This window comes from Panulirus ornatus, chromosome 16, assembly GCF_036320965.1.
Source record: "Panulirus ornatus isolate Po-2019 chromosome 16, ASM3632096v1, whole genome shotgun sequence".
NCBI classification, from domain to species: domain Eukaryota; kingdom Metazoa; phylum Arthropoda; class Malacostraca; order Decapoda; family Palinuridae; genus Panulirus; species Panulirus ornatus.
The window spans coordinates 44,977,884-44,999,344 of record NC_092239.1 but is presented as its reverse complement, the minus strand read 5'-3'; the positions used below and the strand labels follow the sequence as shown (position 1 = coordinate 44,999,344).

The window sequence follows — 21,461 nt, the reverse complement described above, 5'->3', positions numbered from 1 at the left end:
ATGAAATTTACTGTAAAAAATGAAAATAATGGTATGTTACCAGTTTTAGATTGCATGATCCATAGACAAGGAAACAAGTTTAAGTTTAACATATACAGAAAACCCACCAATGTATGCTCATATACCCATTATTACTCATCTCAACATGACAGAGCTAAATTATCATCATTTCAATCTATGTTCCTAAGGGCATTACGTATTTGCAGTTCAGAGTTTATTGATGATGAGTTTGAGAAGATACATTCTATTGGATTTAAGTTAAAGTACCCTAGATCTTTCATTGGTAAATCCCTTACGTTAGCAAAGAAATCATTTTATAGAGTTGAGCCCAAACCTCCTATTGACACCAAGAATCTTTTAGTTCTCCCTTTTAATAATAATTTCACTTTGCTACCCATGTTGCTTAAATCCTTTAATGTAAATGTTGCCTTTAGCAACAATGATACTATAAAGAATATCTTAATCAGGAATTCACCAGAAAATTTTCTTCGTTGCATCTATAAAGTTCCTTGTGGAAACTGTGACAAATTTTATGTTGGTCAGACTGGTAAGTATCTTTCTGTTAGACTTAAGCAACATGAATATAGTATAAGAACGGGACAAGAATCAAGTGCCTTGTTTAATCATGTTAAAAACTATGATCATTGTATTGACTGGAGTAACGCCATCTCAGTTGTTAACTCTAGCTCTATTACCAAGAGAAATATCATTGACTATTCTATTATTAAATACACAAAGAATTATAATCTTAATATTAGTGATGGTCTGTACAAATTAGATAACTTTATTGTTAATAGGATTTGTAAAATTATAAGTTTATGAACGCTCGTTGTATGTTTTGGACAATCACATATTTATCAAATGGCGTCCTACCTTCGTCTCTTCGATGTATATCAACTGACTGTTATATTCCTCTCTTGTGTCTCCCATGATGATGTGATTATTTCACGAAAGTGCACTTGGGAACTTTTCGTGTTTCATTTTCCCCGTGGACTCATAGGAATATCTTGATCACGCGCAAAATTGTGATCCTTTTCAATATATATATATATATATATATATATATATATATATATATATATATATATATATATATATATATATATATATATATATATATATATATATATATATATATATATATATATATATATATATATATATATATAAGATGCTTGTGGCATGAGAAGCGTGGGAGGTGTGTTGATTAGAAAGGATAGTGAGCGGTGGGATGAAGAAGCAAGATTATTAGTGAAAGATAAGAAAGGGGCATTTTATCCCTGGGGATAGGGGAGAAAGAATACTTCCCACGTATTCCCTGCGTGTCGTAGAAGGCGACTAAAAGGGGAGGGAGCAGGGGGCTGGAAATCCTCCCCTCTCAATTTTTTTTAATTTTCCAAAAGAAGGAACAGAGAAGGGGGCCAGGTGAGGATATTCCCTCAGTGGCCCAGTTCTCTGTTCTTAACGCTACCTCGCTAACGCGGGAAATGGCGAATAGTTTGAAAAAAAAAAAATATATATATATATACATATATATATATATATATATATATATATATATATATATATATATATATATATATATATATATATATATATATATATATATATATATATATATGTATATATATACATATATACATATATATGTATATATAAATATATATATATATATATATATATATATATATATATATATATATATATATATATATACATATATATATATATATATATATATATATATATATATATATATATATATATATAAATATATATATATATATATATATATATATATATATATATATATATATATACATATATATATATAAATATATATATATATATATATACATATATATATATATTTTTTTTTTTTTTTTTTTTTATACTTTGTCGCTGTCTCCCGCGTTTGCGAGGTAGCGCAAGGAAACAGACGAAAGAAATGGCCCCACCCCCCCCCCCCATACACATGTACATACACACGTCCAGACACGCAAATATACATACCTACACAGCTTTCCATGGTTTACCCCAGACGCTTCACATGCCTTGCTTCAATCCACTGACAGCACGTCAACCCCTGTATACCACATGACTCCAATTCACTCTATTTCTTGCCCTCCTTTCACCCTCCTGCATGTTCAGGCCCCGATCACACAAAATCTTTTTCACTCCATCTTTCCACCTCCAATTTGGTCTCCCTCTTCTCCTCGTTCCCTCCACCTCCGACACATATATCCTCTTGGTCAATCTCTCCTCACTCATTCTCTCCATGTGCCCAAACCATTTCAAAACACCCTCTTCTGCTCTCTCAACCACGCTCTTTTTATTTCCACACATCTCTCTTACCCTTACGTTACTTACTCGATCAAACCACCTCACACCACACATTGTCCTCAAACATCTCATTTCCAGCACATCCATCCTCCTGCGCACATCTCTATCCATAGCCCACGCCTCGCAACCATACAGCATTGTTGGAACCACTATTCCCTCAAACATACCCATTTTTGCTTTCCGAGATAATGTTCTCGACTTCCACACATTTTTCAAGGCTCCCAAAATTTTCGCCCCCTCCCCCACCCTATGATCCACTTCCGCTTCCATGGTTCCATCCGCTGACAGATCCACTCCCAGATATCTAAAACACTTCACTTCCTCCAGTTTTTCTCCATTCAAACTCACCTCCCAATTGACTTGACCCTCACCCCTACTGTACCTAATAACCTTGCTCTTATTCACATTTACTCTCAACTTTCTTCTTCCACACACTTTACCAAACTCAGTCACCAGCTTCTGCAGTTTCTCACATGAATCAGCCACCAGCGCTGTATCATCAGCGAACAACAATTGACTCACTTCCCAAGCTCTCTCATCCCCAACAGACTTCATACTTGCCCCTCTTTCCAGGACTCTTGCATTCACCTCCTTTACAACCCCATCCATAAACAAATTAAACAACCATGGAGACATCACACACCCCTGCCGCAAACCTACATTCACTGAGAACCAATCACTTTCCTCTCTTCCTACACGTACACATGCCTTACATCCTCGATAAAAACTTTTCACTGCTTCTAACAACTTGCCTCCCACACCATATATTCTTAATACCTTCCACAGAGCATCTCTATCAACTCTATCATATGCCTTCTCCAGATCCATAAATGCTACATACAAATCCATTTGCTTTTCTAAGTATTTCTCACATACATTCTTCAAAGCAAACACCTGATCCACACATCCTCTACCACTTCTGAAACCGCACTGCTCTTCCCCAATCTGATGCTCTGTACATGCCTTCACCCTCTCAATCAATACCCTCCCATATAATTTACCAGGAATACTCAACAAACTTATACCTCTGTAATTTGAGCACTCACTCTTATCCCCTTTGCCTTTGTACAATGGCACTATGCACGCATTCCGCCAATCCTCAGGCACCTCACCATGAGTCATACATACATTAAATAACCTTACCAACCAGTCAACAATACAGTCACCCCCTTTCTTAATAAATTCCACTGCAATACCATCCAAACCTGCTGCCTTGCCGGCTTTCATCTTCCGCAAAGCTTTTACTACCTCTTCTCTGTTTATCAAATCATTTTCCCTAACCCTCTCACTTTGCACACCACCTCGACCAAAACACCCTATATCTGCCACTCTGTCATCAGACACATTCAACAAACCTTCAAAATACTCATTCCATCTCCTTCTCACATCACCGCTACTTGTTATCACCTCCCCATTTACGCCCTTCACTGAAGTTCCCATTTGCTCCCTTGTCTTACGCACCCTATTTACCTCCTTCCAGAACATCTTTTTATTCTCCCTAAAATTTACTGATAGTCTCTCACCCCAACTCTCATTTGCCCTTTTTTTCACCTCTTGCACCTTTCTCTTGACCTCCTGTCTCTTTCTTTTATACTTCTCCCACTCAATTGCATTTTTTCCCTGCAAAAATCGTCCATATATATATATATATATATATATAGATAGATAGATAGATAGATAGATAGATAGATAGATAGATAGATAGATATCTGGGGATGGATCTGGCAGCGGATGGAACCATGGAAGCGGAAGTGGATCATGGGGTGGGGGAGGGGGCGAAAATTCTGGGAGCCTTGAAGAATGTGTGGAAGTCGAGAACATTATCTCGGAAAGCAAAAATGAGTATGTTTGAAGGAATAGTTGTTCCAACAATGTTGTATGGTTGCGAGGCGTGGGCTATGGATAGAGTTGTGCGCAGGAGGATGGATGTGCTGGAAATGAGATGTTTGAGGACAATGTGTGGTGTGAGGTGGTTTAATCGAGTAAGTAACGTAAGGGTAAGAGAGATGTGTGGAAATAAAAAGAGCGTGGTTGAGAGAGCAGAAGAGGGTGTTTTCAAATGATTTTGGCACATGGAGAGAATGAGTGAGGAAAGATTGACCAAGAGGATATATGTGTCGGAGGTGGAGGGAACGAGGAGAAGAGGGAGACCAAATTGGAGGTGGAAAGATGGAGTGAAAAAGATTTTGTGTGATCGGGGCCTGAACATGCAGGAGGGTGAAAGGGGGGCAAGGAATAGAGTGAATTGGAGCGATGTGGTATACCGGGGATGACGTGCTGTCAGTGGATTGAATCGGGGCATGTGAAGCGTCTGGGGTAAACCATGGACAGCTGTGTAGGTATGTATATTTTGCGTGTGTGGACGTATGTATATACATGTGTATGGGGGTGGGTTGGGCCATTTCTTTCGTCTGTTTCCTTGCGCTACCTCGCAAACGCAGGAGACAGCGACAAAGCAAAAAAAAAAAAAAAAAAAAAAAAAAAAAAATATATATATATATATATATATATATATATATATATATATATATATATATATATATATATATTATTTTCTATTATACTTTGTCGCTGTCTCCCACGTTAGCGAGGTACTGCAAGGAAACACGAGAGTAATGGCCCAACCCACCCATAAACACATGTATATACATACAAGTCCACACACACACACATATACATATCTAAACATTTCAACATATATATTTATATACATACACAGACATATACATATATACACTTGCACATATTCCATACTTGCTGCCTTTATTCATTCCTGTCGCCACCCCACCATACATGAAATAACAACCCGCTGCCCCCGCATGCGCACGAGGTAGCGCTTGGGACAAACAACAAAGTCCACATTCGTTCACACTCAGTCTCTTGCTGTCATGTATAATGCACAGGTAGTGAAAGCTTTGCGGAAGATGAAAGCAGGCAAGGTGGTGGGTTTGTATGGTATTGCTGTGGTATTTATTAGAAAATTGGGTGACTGTGTTGTTGACTTTTTGGTAAGGATATTTCATGTAAATATGGTTTATGGTGAAGTCCCTGAGGATTGGCAGAATTCATGCATAGTACCATTGTACAAAGGCAAAGGGGATAAAGGTGAGTGTTTAAATCACAGAGGTATGAGTTTGTTGAGTATTCCTGGGAAATTATATAGGAGGGTATTGATTGAGAGGGTAAAGGCATGTACGGAGCATCAGATTGGGGAAGAGCAGTGTGGTTTCGGAAATGGTAGATGGTGTGTAGATCAGGTGTTTGCTTTGAAGAATGTATGTGAGAAATATTTAAAAGAAACAGATGGATTCGTGTGTAGCATTTATGGATCTGGAGAATGCATATGATAGAGTTGACAGAGATGCTTTGTGGAAGGTATTAAGAGTATATGTTGTGGGAGGTAAATTGCTAGAATCAGTGAAAAGTTTTTCTCATGGATGTAATGCATATGTACTAGCAGGAAGAGAGGAAAGTGATTGGTTCTCAGTGAAAGTCGGTTTGCGGCAGGGGTGCGTGATGCCTCCATGGGTGTTTAATTTGTTTATGGATGAGGTTGTTAGGGAGGTGAATGCAAGAGTTTTGATGAGAGAGTCAAGTATGCAGTCTGTTGTGGATGAGAGGGCTTGGGAAGGGACTCAGTAGTTGTTCGGTGATGATACGGCGCTGGTGGCAGATTCGGGTGAAATTCTGCAGAAGTTGATGACTGAGTTTGGTCAAGGGTGTGGAGGAAGAAAGCTGAGAATAGATGTGAATAAGAGCAAGGTTATTGTGTAGAGTAGGGTTGAGGGATAAGTTAATTCGGAGGTATGTTTGACCGGAGATAAAGTGGAGGAAGTGAAGTGTTTCAGATTTCTGGGAGTGGATCTAGCAGCGGATGGAACCATGAAATCGGAAGTGAGTCACAAGGTTGGGATGGGGCAAAGGATGTGGGAGCGTTGAAGAATGTTTGGAAGGCAAGAACATTTTCGCGAAGAGCAAAAATGGGTATGTTTGAAGGAATAGTGATTCCAACAATGTTATATGGTTGCGAGGCATTTGCTACAGATATGATTCTGCGGAGGAGGGTAGATGTGTTGGAAATGAGATGTTTGAGGACATGTGATGTGAGGGGGTTTGATCGAGTAAATAATGAAAGGATAAGGGAGATGTGTGGTAATAAAAAAGAGTGTATTTGAGAGGGCAGAAGAGGGTGTGTTGAAATGATTTGGTCATATGGAGAGAATGAGTGAGGAAAGATTGACCAAGATAATATATATGTCATAGATGGAGGGAACGAGGAGAAGTGGGATACGAAATTGGAAGTGGAAGGATGAATTGAAAACGATTTTGAGCGAACGAGGCCTGAACATAGAGGGAAGTGAATGGAGTGCAAGGAATAGAGTGAATTAGAACGATGTGGTACACCGGGGTTGACGAGCTGTCAATGGATTGAACCAGGGCATGTGAAGTGTCTGGGATAAGCCATGGAAAGTTTTGTGGGGTTTGGATGTGGAATAGGAGCTGTGGCTTCGGTGCATTACACATGACAGTTAGAGAATGAGTGTGAACGAATGTGGCCTTTGTTGTCTAGCGCTACATCGACGCTTTGGGTGGGGGGGCTCATGTTTTTTCATTTGTGTCGGGGAGGCGACGGGAATAAAGGCAAATAGTGTGAATATCTACATGTTTATATATATATATATATATATATATATATATATATATATATATATATATATATATATATATATATATATATATATATATATATATATATATATATATATATATATATATATATATATATATATATATATATATATATATATATATATATATATGTCTGTGGTGTATATGTATTTATACATTGAAATGTATCGGTATGTATATATATATATGTGCGTGTGTGACATGCATGTATATATATGTGTATTTGGGTGGGTTGGGCCATTCTTTCGTCTGTTCCCTTGCGCTACCCCGCTAACGCGGGAGACAGCGACTAAGCATGATAATAGTGATAAAGTGATATTTGATCGCTCTTTCCAGTGTTGCTGAGGTAGTGCCAGGAACAGAAAAATAAAGGTTATATCCTCTTACATCCATTCTCTAGGTGTCATATATAATACACCGAAGCTAAAACAATGCTAAAAAAAAAAAAAAATTTCTTTTACCTTGGACGCATGACATGGCTTGGTTCAGTCCATTGACATCACGTCAAACCCATTATACCATATCCCTTCACTTCACTCTATCCTGTGTGCGCCCTTCACCCTCTTATATGTTCAAATTCTTTTTGACTCTATCCTTCCACCTCCATTTTGGTCTCCCACTTCTCTTTGTTCCCTTTATCCCTGACACATATATCCTCTTTGTCAAGCTTTCCTCACCCATTCTCTCCATGTGTCCAAACCATTTCAACACACCCTCCTCTGCTCTCTCAACCACACTCTTCAAATTACCACACATCTCTCTTACCCTTTTATTACATATTGTCCTCAAAGATTTCATTTCCAACACATTCACCCTCCTACGTACAACCCTATCTATAGCCCATGTCTCGCAACCATATAACATTGTTGGAAGTATCTATCCTACAAACATTTATCCCTCACCCTCCTCTTTTGTAAAAGACTGCTTGGAATTAATTAAGACGCCTTCATAGAGAGGTGGTCCGTATCGTTACCAGTAAACATATACATACTCATTATTCATTTGCTATTTCTTAAATAGATAATAAAAATGAAATATGCATGGGATTTGCTGACTTTTTCGAAAACGTTGAAGTAAGTAACGAGATTTTTAATTGGATTAGATGCTCCTCGTTAGGTCACAAGTCAATTACCCGTACGTGAACGTACGCTCATAGCCTTAGTGATTTCACCACTAATGTAGAGAAAAATAATGATATATGTGGAGAAATTATTAATATCAATGTCAAGGAATTCTGTAGCTCCTACAGTTCTGAGATGTTACAAGGTTTCGCCTATTCAAGAAATTATTCTGCCAAAGTGAATATTTGTATGAATTTATTGATCATTCGGTCTAGGAACAGGTCATCACTGACATTGGTACAACATCAGATATTCCAATCTGCAGTTTAAATCATCCAATATGGGTGATATTCTCTAATACAAGGGAGTTTGTATGGTCGCTTCTCAGTTACAGATAGTTAGGATGAGGTGAAGGTCTCAGGTACAGATGATCATCATGCGGTGAGGATCGAGGCGTTCTCTACCTGAAGCAGTGCAACACTCAGGAGCTCGAGGCCCAGCACGAGCAGACTGACAGTGTGTCCGCCAAGTAGCACGGCGAACATGCCCTGTAGTGCACGAATAATGCTTTGTAAGTGACCTGAGAACTGTGACGAATATGTAATATAAAAATTTCCTTTCCCTGAAGTTCAGAAAGGTATAAGTTACATGTCTTAATTCAAACTTTAAACCAAAATCACTTTACCCAGACATTATCAAGGGCAAGAGCTGTGCTGACTGCAGTCTTAATTGGAGGATTTTCACAGTAAGAGACGTTTGGCATTGCAGAGTCCATCCAGTGGTAGTAGAGACCTGTCTGTGTTATCCACTTGATTCTGCGAAGCAAAATGTAATATCAAAATGTGCATATATATATATATATATATATATATATATATATATATATATATATATATATATATATATATATATAATTTTTTTTTTTTTTGCCGCTGTCTCCCGCGTTTGCGAGGTAGCGCAAGGAAACAGACGAAAGAAATGGCCCAACCCACCCCCATACACATGTATATACATACGTCCACACACGCAAATATACATACCTACACAGCTTTCCATGGTTTACCCCAGACGCTTCACATGCCCCGATTCAATCCACTGACAGCACGTCAACCCCGGTATACCACATCGCTCCAATTCACTCTATTCCTTGCCCTCCTTTCACCCTCCTACATGTTCAGGCCACGATCACACAAAATCTTTTTCACTCCATCTTTCCACCTCCAATTTGGTCTCCCTCTTCTCCTCGTTCCCTCCACCTCCGACACATATATCCTCTTGGTCAATCTTTCCTCACTCATTCTCTCCATGTGCCCAAACCATTTCAAAACACCCTCTTCTGCTCTCTCAACTACGCTCTTTTTATTATTATATATATATATATATATGTATATATATATATATATATATATATATATATATATATATATATATATATATATATATATATATATATATACATATATATAAATATATATATATATACATATTATTCATTTATTTATTTTGCTTTATCGCTGTCTCCCGCGTTAGCGAGAGAAGCGCAAGGAAACAGACGAAAGAATGGCCCAACCCACCCACATACACATGTATATACATACACGTCCACAAACACAAATATACACACCTATATATCTCAATGTATACATATATATACACACACAGACACATACATATATACACATGTACATAATTCATACTGTCTGCCTTTATTTATTCCCATCGCCACCACGCCACACATGAAATGACGAGCCCTTCCCTCCCTCATGTGTGCGAGGTACCGCCAGGAAAAGACAACAAAGGCCCCATTCGTTCACACTCAGTCTCAAGCTGTCACGTAATAATGCACCGAAACCACAACTCCCTTTCCACATCCAGGTCCCACACAACATTCCACGGTTTACCCCAGACGCTTCACATGCCCTAATTCAATCCATTGACAGCACGTTGACACCGGTATACCACATCGTTCCAATTCACTCTATTCCTTGCACGCCTTTCACCCTCCTGCATGTTAAGGCCCCGATCACTCAAAATCTTTTTCCCTCCATCTTTCCACCTCCAATTTGGTCTCCCACTTCTCGTTCCTCACCTCCGACACATATATCCTCTTGGTCAATCTTTCCTCACTCATTCTCTCCATGTGACCAAACCATTTCTAAACACCCTCTTCTGTTCACTCAACCAAACTCTCTTTATTACCACACATCTCTTTTACCCTATTATTACTTACTCGATCAAACCACCTCACACCACATATTGTCCTCAAACATCTCATTTCCAGCACATCCACCCTCCTGCGCACAACTCTATCCATATCCTACGCCTCGCAACCATACAACATTGTTGGAACCACGATTCCTTAAAACATACCCATTTTTGCTTTCCGAGATAATGATCTCGAATTCCACACATTCTTCAAGGCTCAAAAAATTTTCGCCCCCTCCCCCAACCTATGATTCACTTCCGCTTCCATGGTTCCATCCGCTGCCAGATCCACTCCCAAATATCTAAAACACTCTACTTCCTCCAGTTTTTCTCTATTCAAACCTACCTCCCAATTGAAATGACCCTCAACCCTACTGTACCTAATAACCTTGCTCTTATTCACATTTACTCTTAACTTTCTTCTTTCATTCACTTTACCAAACATAGTCACCATCTTCTGCAGTTTCTCACATGAATCAGCCACCAGGGCTGTATCATCAGCGAACAACAAATGACTCACTTCCCAAGCTCTCTCATCCACAACAGACTGCATACTTGCCCCTCTTTCCAAAACTCTTCCATTCACCTCCCTAACGACCCCATCCATAAACAAATTAAACAACCATGGAAACATGGTGCAAGAGGTAAAAAAGAGGGCAAATGAGAGCTGGGGTGAGAGAGTATCATTAAATGTTAGGGAGAATAAAAAGATGTTCTGGAAGGAGGTAAATAAAGTGCGTAAGAAAATGGAGCAAATGGGAACTTCTGTGAAGGGCGCAAATGGGGAGGTGATAACAAGTAGTGGTGATGTGGGAAGGAGATGGAGTGAGTATTTTGAAGGTTTGTTGAATGTGTTTGATGATAGAGTGGCAGATATAGGGTGTTTTGGTCGAGGTGGTGTGCAAAGTGAGAGGGTTAGGGAAAATGATTTGGTAAACAGAGAAGAGGTAGTAAAAGCTTTGCGGAAGATGAAAGCCGGCAAGGCAGCAGGTTTGGATGGTACTGCAGTGATATTTATTAAAAAAGAGGGTGACTGTATTTTTGACTGGTTGGTAAGGTTGTTTAACGTATGCATGATTCATGGTGATGTGCCTGAGGATTGGCGGAAAGCTTGCATCGTGCCATTGTACAAAGGCAAAGGGGATAAGAGTGAGTGTTCAGATTACAGAGGTATAAGTTTGTTGAGTATTCCTGGTAAATTATAAGGGAGGGTATTGATTGAGAGGGTGAAGGTACAGAGGGTACAGAGCATCAGATTGGGGAAGAGCAGTGTGGTTTCAGAAGTGGTAGAGGATGTGTTGATCAGGTGTTTGCTTTGAAGAATGTATGTGAGAAATATTTAGAAAAGCAAATGGATGTGTATATAGCATTTATGGATCTGGAGAAGGCATATGATAAAGTTGATAGAGATGCTCTGTGGAAGGTATTAAGAATATATGATGTGGGAGGCAAGTTGTCAGAAGCAGTGAATAGTTTTTATCGAGGATGTAAGGCATGTGTACGTGCAGGAAGAGAGGAAAATGATTGGTTCTCAGTGAATGTAGGTTTGCGGCAGGGGTGTGTTATATATATATATATATATATATATATATATATATATATATATATATATATATATATATATATATATATATATATATATATATATATATATATATATATATATATATATACCAAGAGAAATATCATTGAATCTTCTATCATTAAATACACAAAGAATTATAATCTTAATATTAATGATGGTCTGTACAAATTAGATAACTTTATTGTTGATAAGATTTTCAAAATGCTAAGTTTATGAACGCTCGTTGTATGTTTTGGACAATCACATGTTTACCAAATGGCGTCCTAGCTTCGTCTCTTCGATGTATATCAACTGACTGTTATATTCCTCTCTTGTGTCTCCCCTGATGATATGATTATCACACGAAAGTGCACTTGGGAACTTTTCGTGTTTCATTTTCCCCGTGGACTAATAGGAATATATATATATATATATATATATATATATATATATATATATATATATATATATATATATATATATATATATATATATATATATATATATATATATATATGTGTGTGTGTGTGTGGTTGCGGTGCATTATTCCATGACAGCTAGACTCAGTTTGAACGAATGGGGTCTTTCTAGCGCTACCTCGCGCACATGAGGGGGGAGAGGGTTGTTATTTCATGTGTGGCGGGGTGGCGATGGAAATGAATAAAGGCAGAGAGTATGAATTATGTCCCTGTGTATATATCTATGTGTCTGTGTGTGTGCATATATATGTATAATTTGAGATGTATAGGTATGTCTATTTGCGTATGTGGACGTGTATGTATATACATGTGCGTGTGGGTGGGTTGGGCCATTCTTTCGCCTGTTTCCTTGCTCTACCTCGCTAACGCTGGAGACACCGACAAAGCAAAATAGAATAAAAAATGATAATATATATATATATATATATATATATATATATATATATATATATATATATATATATATATATATATATATATATATATTTTTATTATATTTTGTCGCTGTCTCACGCGTTTGCGAGGAAGCGCAAGGAAACAGACGAAAGAAATGGCCCAACCCCCCCCAATACACATGTATATACACACGTCCACACACGCATATATACATACCTACACAGCTTTCCATGGTTTACCCCAGACGCTTCACATGCCTTGATTCAATCCACTGACAGCACGTCAACCCCGGTATACCACATCGCTCCAATTCACTCTACTCCTTGCCCTCCTTTCACCCTCCTGCATGTTCAGGCCCCGATCACACAAAATCTTTTTCACTCCATCTTTCCACCTCCAATTTGGTCTCCCTCTTCTTCTCGTTCCCTCCACCTCCGACACATATATCCTCTTGGTGAATCTTTCCTCACTCATTCTCACCATGTGCCCAAACCACTTCAAAACACCCTCTTCTGCTCTCTCAACCACGCTCTTTTTATTTCCACACATCTCTCTTACCCTTACGTTACTCGCTCGATCAAACCACCTCACACCACACATTGTCCTCAAACATCTCATTTCCAGCACATCCATCCTCCTGCGCACAACTCTATCCATAGCCCATGCCTCGCAACCATACAACATTGTTGGAACCACTATTCCTTCAAACATACCCATTTTTGTTTTCCGAGATAATGTTCTCGACTTCCACACATTCTTCAAGGCTCCCAGAATTTTCGCCCCCTCCCCCACCCTATGATCCACTTCCGCTTCCATGGTTCCATCCGCTGCCAGATCCACTCCCAGATATCTAAAACACTTCACTTCCTCCAGTTTTTCTCCATTCAAACTCACCTCCCAATTGACATGACCATCAACCCTACTGTACCTAATAACCTTGCTCTTATTCACATTTACTCTTAACTTTCTTCTTTCACACACTTTACCAAACTCAGTCACGAGCTTCTGCAGTTTCTCACATGAATCAGCCACCAGCGCTGTATCATCAGCGAACAACAACTGACTCACTTCCCAAGCTATCTCATCCCCAACAGACTTCATACTTGCCCCTCTTTCCAAAACTCTTGCATTCACCTCCCTAACAACCCCATCCATAAACAAATTAAACAACCATGGAGACATCAAACACCCCTGCCACATACCTACATTCACTGAGAACCAATCACTTTCCTCTCTTCCTACACGTACACATGCCTTACATCCTCGATAAAAACTTTTCACTGCTCCTAACAACTTGCCACCCACACCATATATTCTTAATACCTTCCACAGAGCATCTCTATCAACTCTATCATATGCCTTTTCCAGATCCATAAATGCTACATACAAATCCATTTGCTTTTCTAAGTATTTCTCACATACATTCTTCAAAGCAAACACCTGATCCACACATCCTCTACCACTTCTGAAACCACACTGCTCTTCCCCAATCTGATGCTCTGTACATGCTTTCACCCTCTCAATCAATACCCTCCCATATAATTTACCAGGAATACTCAACAAACTTATACCGCTGTAATTTGAGCACTCACTCTTATCCCCTTTGCCTTTGTACAATGGCACTATGCACGCATTCCGCCAATCCTCAGGCACCTCACCGTGAGTCATACATACATTAAATAACCTTACCAACCAGTCAACAATACAGTCACCCCCTTTTTTAATAAATTCCACTGCAATACCATCCAAACCTGCTGCCTTGCCGGCTTTCATCTTCCGCAAAGCTTTTACTACCTCTTCTCTATTTACCAAATCATTTTCCCTAACCTTCTCACTTTGCACACCACCTCGACCAAAACACCCTATATCTGCCACTCTCTCATCAAACACATTCAACAAACCTTCAAAATACTCACTCCATCTCCTTCTCACATCACCACTACTTGTTATCACCTCCCCATTTGCGCCCTTTTGCGTTCCCATTTGCTCCATTTTCTTACGCACTTCATTTACCTCCTTGCAGAACATCTTTTTATTCTCCCTAAAATTTAATGATACTCTCTCACCCCAACTCTCATTTGCCTTTTTTTTTTCACCTCTTGCACCTTTCTCTTGACCTCCTGTCTCTTTCTTTTATACCTCTCCCACTCAACTGCATTTTTTCCCTGCAAAAATCGTCGAAATGCCTCTCTCTTCTCTTTCACTAATACTCTTACTTCTTCATCCCACCACTCACTACCATGGAAAGCTGTGTAGGTATGTATATTTGCGTGTGTGGACGTATGTATATACATGTGTATGGGGGTGGGTTGGGCCATTTCTTTCGTCTGTTTCCTTGCGCTACCTCGCAAACGCGGGAGACAGCGACAAAGCAAAAAAAAAAAAAAAAAGAAATATATATATATATATATATATATATATATATATATATATATATATGCATATATATATATATATATATATATATATATATATATATATATATATATATATATATATATGTATATATATATGTACATACATATATATATATATATATATATATATATATATATATATATATATATATGAGAGCAGAAGAGGGTGTTTTGAAGTGGTTTGGGCACATGGAGAGAATGAGTGAGGAAAGATTGACCAAGAGGATATATGTGTCGGAGGTGGAGGGAACGAGGAGAAGAGGGAGACCAAATTGGAGGTGGAAAGATGGAGTGAAAAAGATTTTGTGTGATCGGGGCCTGAACATGCAGGAGGGTGAAAGGAGGGCAAGGAATAGAGTTAATTGGAGCGATGTGGTATACCGGGGTTGACGTGCTGTCAGTGGATTGAATCAAGGCATGTGAAGCGTCTGGGGTAAACCATGGAAAGCTGTGTAGGTATGTATATTTGCGTGTGTGGACGTATGTATATACATGTGTATGGGGGGGGTTGGGCCATTTCTTTCGTCTGTTTCCTTGCGCTACCTCGCAAACGCGGGAGACAGCGACAAAGTATAAAAAAAAAAAAAAAAAAAATATATATATATATATATATATATATATATATATATATATATATATTTATCCCTGGGGATACGGGAGAAAGAATACTTCCCACGTATTCCCTGCGTGTCGTAGAAGGCGACTAAAAGGGGAGGGAGCGGGGGCTGGAAATCCTCCCCTCTCATTATTTTTTTTTTTTTTTTATTTTCCAAAAGAACGAACAGAGAAGGGGGCCGGGTGAGGATATTTCCTCAAAGGCCTAGTTCTCTGTTCTTAACGCTACCTCGCTAACGCGTGAAATGGCGAATACTTTGAAAGAATAGTTTGATGATACAGCGCTGGTGGCTGATTCATGTGAGTAACTGCAAAAGCTGGTGACTGAGTTTGGTAAAGTGTGTGAAAGAAGAAAGTTAAGAGTAAATGTGAATAAGAGCAAGGTTATTAGGTACAGTAGGGTTGAGGGTCAGGTAAATTGGGAGGTAAGTTTGAATGGAGAAAAACTGGAGGAAGTAAAGTGTTTTAGATATCTGGAGTGTATCTGACAGCGGATGGAACCATGGAAGCGGAAGTGAATCATGGGGTGGGGTAGGGGGCGATAATTCTGGGAGCCTTGAAGAATGTTTGGAAGTCGAGAACATTATCTCGGAAAGCAAAAATGGATATGTTTGAAGGAATAGTGGTTCCATCAATGTTGTATGGTTGCGAGGCGTGGGATATGGATAGAGTTGTGCGGAGGAAGGTGGTTGTGCTGGAAATGACATGTTTGAGGACAATATGTGGTGTGAGGTGGTTTGATCGAGTAAGTAATGTAAGGGTAAGAGAGATGTGTGGAAATAAAAAGAGTGTGGTTGAGAGAGCAGAAGAGGGTGTTTTGAAATGGTTTGGTCAAATGGAGGGAATGAGTGAGGAAAGATTGACCAAGAGGATATATGTGTCACAGGTGGAGGGAACGAGGAGAAGTGGGAGACCAAATTGGAGGTGGAAAGATGGAGTGAAAAAGATTTTGAGTGATCGGGGCCTGAACGCGCAGGAGGGTGAAAGGCGTGCAAGAAATAGAGTGAATTGAAACGATATGGTATACCGGGGTCGACGTGCTGTCAATGGATTGAACCGGGGCATGTGAAGCGTCTGGGGTAAACCATGGAAAGTTGTGTGTGGCCTAGATGTGGAAAGGGAGCTGTGGTTTCGGTGCATTATTACATGACAGCTAGAGACTGAGTGTGAACGAATGGGGCCTTTGTTGTCTTTCCCTACCGCTACCTCGCACACATGAGGGGGGAGGGGTTGTTATTCCATGTGTGGCGAGGTGGCGATGGGAATAAATAAAGGCAGACAGTATGAATTATGTTCATGTGTATATATGTATATGTCTGTGTGTGTATACATATGGGTATCTTGAGATGTATAGGTATGTACATTTGAGTGTGTGGACGTGTATGTATATACATGCGTATGTGGGTGGTTTGGGCCATTCTTTCGTCTCTTTCCTTGCGCTACCTCGCTAACGCGGGAGACAGCGACAAAGCAAAATAAATAAATATATAATATATAAATGTGAATAAGAGCAAGGTTATTAGGTACAGTAGGGTTGAGGGTCAAGTCAATTGGGAGGTGAGTTTGAATGGAGAAAAACTGGAGGAAGTGAAGTGTTTTAGATATCTGGGAGTGGATCTGTCAGCGGATGGAACCATGGAAGCGGAAGTGGATCATAGGGTGGGGGAGGGGGCGAAAATTTTGGGAGCCTTGAAAAATGTGTGGAAGTCGAGAACATTATCTCGGAAAGCAAAAATGGGTATGTTTGAAGGAATAGTGGTTCCAACAATGTTGTATGGTTGCGAGGCGTGGGCTATGGATAGAGTTGTGCGCAGGAGGATGGATGTGCTGGAAATGAGATGTTTGAGGACAATGTGTGGTGTGAGGTGGTTTGATCGAGTAAGTAACGTAAGGGTAAGAGAGATGTGTGGAAATAAAAAGAGCGTGGTTGAGAGAGCAGAAGAGGGTGTTTTGAAATGGTTTGGGCACATGGAGAGAATGAGTGAGGAAAGATTGACCAAGAGGATATATGTGTCGGAGGTGGAGGGAACGAGGAGAAGAGGGAGACCAAATTGGAGGTGGAAAGATGGAGTGAAAAAGATTTTGTGTGATCGGGGCCTGAACATGCAGGAGGGTGAAAGGAGGGCAAGGAATAGAGTGAATTGGAGCGATGTGGTATACAGGGGTTGACGTGCTGTCAGTGGATTGAATCAAGGCATGTGAAGCGTCTGGGGTAAACCATGGAAAGCTGTGTAGGTATGTATATTTGCGTGTGTGGACGTGTGTATGTACATGTGTATGGGGGGGGGGGGGCCATTTCTTTCGTCTGTTTCCTTGCGCTACCTCGCAAACGCGGGAGACAGCGACAAAGTATAAAAAAAAAAAAAAAAAAATATATATATATATATATATATATATATATATATATATATATATATATATATATATATATATATATATATATATATATATATATATATATATATATATTCATAATCCATGGGGATAGGGGAGAAAGAATACGTCGCATTCATCCCTCACGTGTCGTAGAAGGCAACTAAAGGGGACGGGAGCGGTAGGCTGGAAACTCTCCCCTCCTTGTATTTTAGCTTTCTAAAAAGGGAAACAGAAAAGGAGTCACGCGGGGAGTGCTCATCGTCTTCGAAGTCTCAGATTGGGGTGTCTAAATAGTTGTGGATGTAACGAAGGTAAGAAAAAACGAGAGATAGGTAGTATGTTTGAGGAAAGGAACTTGGATGATCTGGCTTTGAGTGAAACGAAGCTAAAGGGTATAGGGGAAGAGTCGTTTGGGAATGTCTTGGAAGAAAAGTCAGGGGTTGGTGTGAAGACAAGAGCAAGAGAAGGAGTAGCACTACTCCTGAAACTGGAGTAGTGGGAGTATGTGAAAGAGTGTAAGAAAGTAAACTCTAGATTGATATGGGTAAAACTGAAAGTGGATGGAGAGAGACTGGTGATTATTGTTGCATAAGCACCTGGGCATGAGAAGAAAGATCATGAGAGGCAAGTGTTTTGGGAGCAGCTGAATGAGTGTGTTAGTAGTTTTGTTGCACAAGACCGGGTTATAGTGAGAGGTTATTTGGATTCAAAGGTGAGTAATGTAGCAGTTGAGAGAATAATTTGTGTACATGCGGTGTTCAGTATTTCAAATGGAAATGGTGAAGAGCTTGTAGATCTATATGCTGAAACAGGACTTATGATTTGGAATACCTGGTTGGATTCCGTGTTAATTGATAGGCGCGTGAAAGAGAGCCTTTTCGATGTTAAAGTTCTGAGAGGTGAAACTGGAGGGAAATCCGATCATTGTCTTGTGGAGGCGAAGGTGAAGATTTGTAGACGTTTTCAGAAGAGAAGAGAGAATGTTGGGGTGAAGAGAGTGGTGAGAGTAAGTGAGCTTTGGAAGGAGACTTGAGTGGGGAAGTATCAGGAGAGACTGAGTACAGAATGGAAAAAGTTGAGAACAAAGGATGTAAGGGGAGTGGGGTAGAATGGAATGTATTTACGGAAGTAGTGATGGCCAGCACAAAAGAATCTTGTGGTATGAGAAGCGTGGCATATGGGCAGATTAGAAAGGGTAGTGAGTGTTGGGATGAAGAAGTAAGTTTATGAGTGAATGAGAAGAGAGAGGCATTTGGACGATTTCTGCAAGGAAATTATGCACATGACTGGGATATGTGTAAAAGAAGGAGGCAGGAGGTCAAGAGAAAGGTGCAAAAAGTGAAAAAGAGGGCAAATGAGTGTTGGGGTGAGACAGTATCATTAGATTTTAGGGGGAATAGTATATGGTGTGGGTGGCAAGTTGTTAGAAGCAGTGAAAAGTTTTTATCGAGGATGTAAGGCATATGTACGTGTAGGAAGAGAGGAAAGTGATTGGTTCTCAGTGAATGTAGGTTTGCGGCAGGGGTGTGTGATGTCTCCATGGTTGTTTTTGTTTATGGATGGGGTTGTTAGGGAGGTGAATGCAAGAGTTTTGGAAAGAGGGGCAAGAATGAGGTCTGTTGTTGATGAGAGAGCTTGGGAAGTGAGTCAGTTGTTGTTCGCTGATGATACAGCGCTGGTGGCTGATTCATGTGAGAAACTGCAGAAGCTGGTGACTGAGTTTGGTAAAGTGTGTGAAAGAAGAAAGTTAAGAGGAAATGTGAATAAGAGGAAGGTTATTAGGTGCAGTAGGGTTGAGGGTCAAGTCAATTGGGAGGTAAGTTTGAATGGAGAAAAACTGGAGGAAGTAAAGTGTTTTAGATATCTGGGAGTGGATCTGGCAGCGGATGGAACCATGGAAGCGGAAGTGAATCATAGGGTGGGGGAGGGGGCAAAAATCCGAGGAGCCTTGAAGAATGTGTGAAACTCGAGAACATTATCTCGGAAAGCAAAAATGGGTATGTTTGAAGGAATAGTGGTTCCGACAATGTTGTATGGTTGCGAGGCGTGGGCTATGGATAGAGTTGTGCGCAGGAGGGTGGATGTGCTGCAAATGAGATGTTTGAGGACAATGTGTGCTGTGAGGTGGTTTGATCGAGTAAGTAATGTAAGGGTAAGAGAGATGTGTGGAAATAAAAAGAGCGTGGTTGAGAGAGCAGAAGAGGGTGTTTTGAAATGGTTTGGTCACATGGAGAGAATGAGTGAGGAAAGATTGACCAAGAGGATATATGTGTCAGAGGTGGAGGGAATGAGGAGAAGTGGGAGACCAAATTGGAGGTGGAAAGATGGAGTGAAAAAGATTTTGAGTGATCGGGGACTGAACATGCAAGAGGGTGAAAGGTGGGCAAGGAATAGAGTGAATTGGATCGATGTGGTGTACCGGGGTTGACGTGCTGTCAGTGGATTGAATCAGGGTATGTGAAGCGTCTGGGGTAAACCATAGAAAGCTGTGTGGGGCCTGGATGTGGAGGGGGAGCTTTGGTTTCGGGCATTATTGCATGACAGCTGGAGACTGAGTGTGAACGAATGAGGCCTTTGTTGTCTTTTCCTAGCGCTACCCCGCACACATGAGGGGGGAGGGGGTTGTTATTCCATGTGTGGCGAGGTGGCGATGGGAATGAATAAAGGCAGACAGTGTAAATTGTGTGCATGGGTATATATGTATGTGTCTGTGTGTGTATATATATGCGTACATTGAGATGTATAGGTATGTATATTTGCGTGTGTGGACGTGTGTGTATATACATGTGTATGGGGGTGGGTTGGGCCATTTCCTTCGTCAGTTTCCTTGCGCTACCTCGCAAACGCGGGAGACAGCGACAAAGCAAAATAATAAAAATAATAAAAAAAGATGTTTTAGAAGGAGGTAAATAAAGTACGTAAGGCAAGAGAACAAATGGGAACATCAGTGAAGGGAGCTAATGGGGAGGTGATAACAAGAAGTGGAGATGTGAGAAGGAGATGGAGTGAGTATTTTGAATGTGTGTTGAATGTGTTAGATTATAGAGCAGCAGATGTAGGGTATTTTGGTCGAGGGGTGTGCAAAGTGAGAGGATTAGGGAGAATGATTTGATAAACAGAGAAGAGGTAGTAAAAGCTTTGAGGAAGATGAAAGCCAGCAAGGCAGCGGGTTAGGATGGTATTACAGTGGAATTTATTAAAAAAAGGTTTGACTTGTTGTTGACTTGTTGGTAAGGTTATTTAACGTATGCATCACTAATGTTGAGGTGCCTGAGGACTGGCGGAATGCTTGCATAGTGCCATTGTACAAAGGCAA

General features: G+C 40.0%; 1 protein-coding gene across 1 annotated transcript in view; it reads right to left on the bottom strand.

Annotated features, from left to right (window-relative positions):
- Positions 1-8,337: 8,337 nt before the first annotated feature.
- Positions 8,338-21,461, bottom strand: part of LOC139754284 (glutamate receptor-like) — a 98,106-nt gene continuing 84,982 nt past the window's right edge. Inside the window, exons 12-13 of the mRNA XM_071671666.1 lie at positions 8,779-8,908; positions 8,338-8,641 (exon numbers count right to left, since the gene is read on the bottom strand). Of these exons, the coding sequence (XP_071527767.1) occupies positions 8,528-8,641; positions 8,779-8,908 (244 nt within the window). The 3' untranslated portion in view covers positions 8,338-8,527. The remainder of the gene's footprint in view (positions 8,642-8,778; positions 8,909-21,461) is intronic.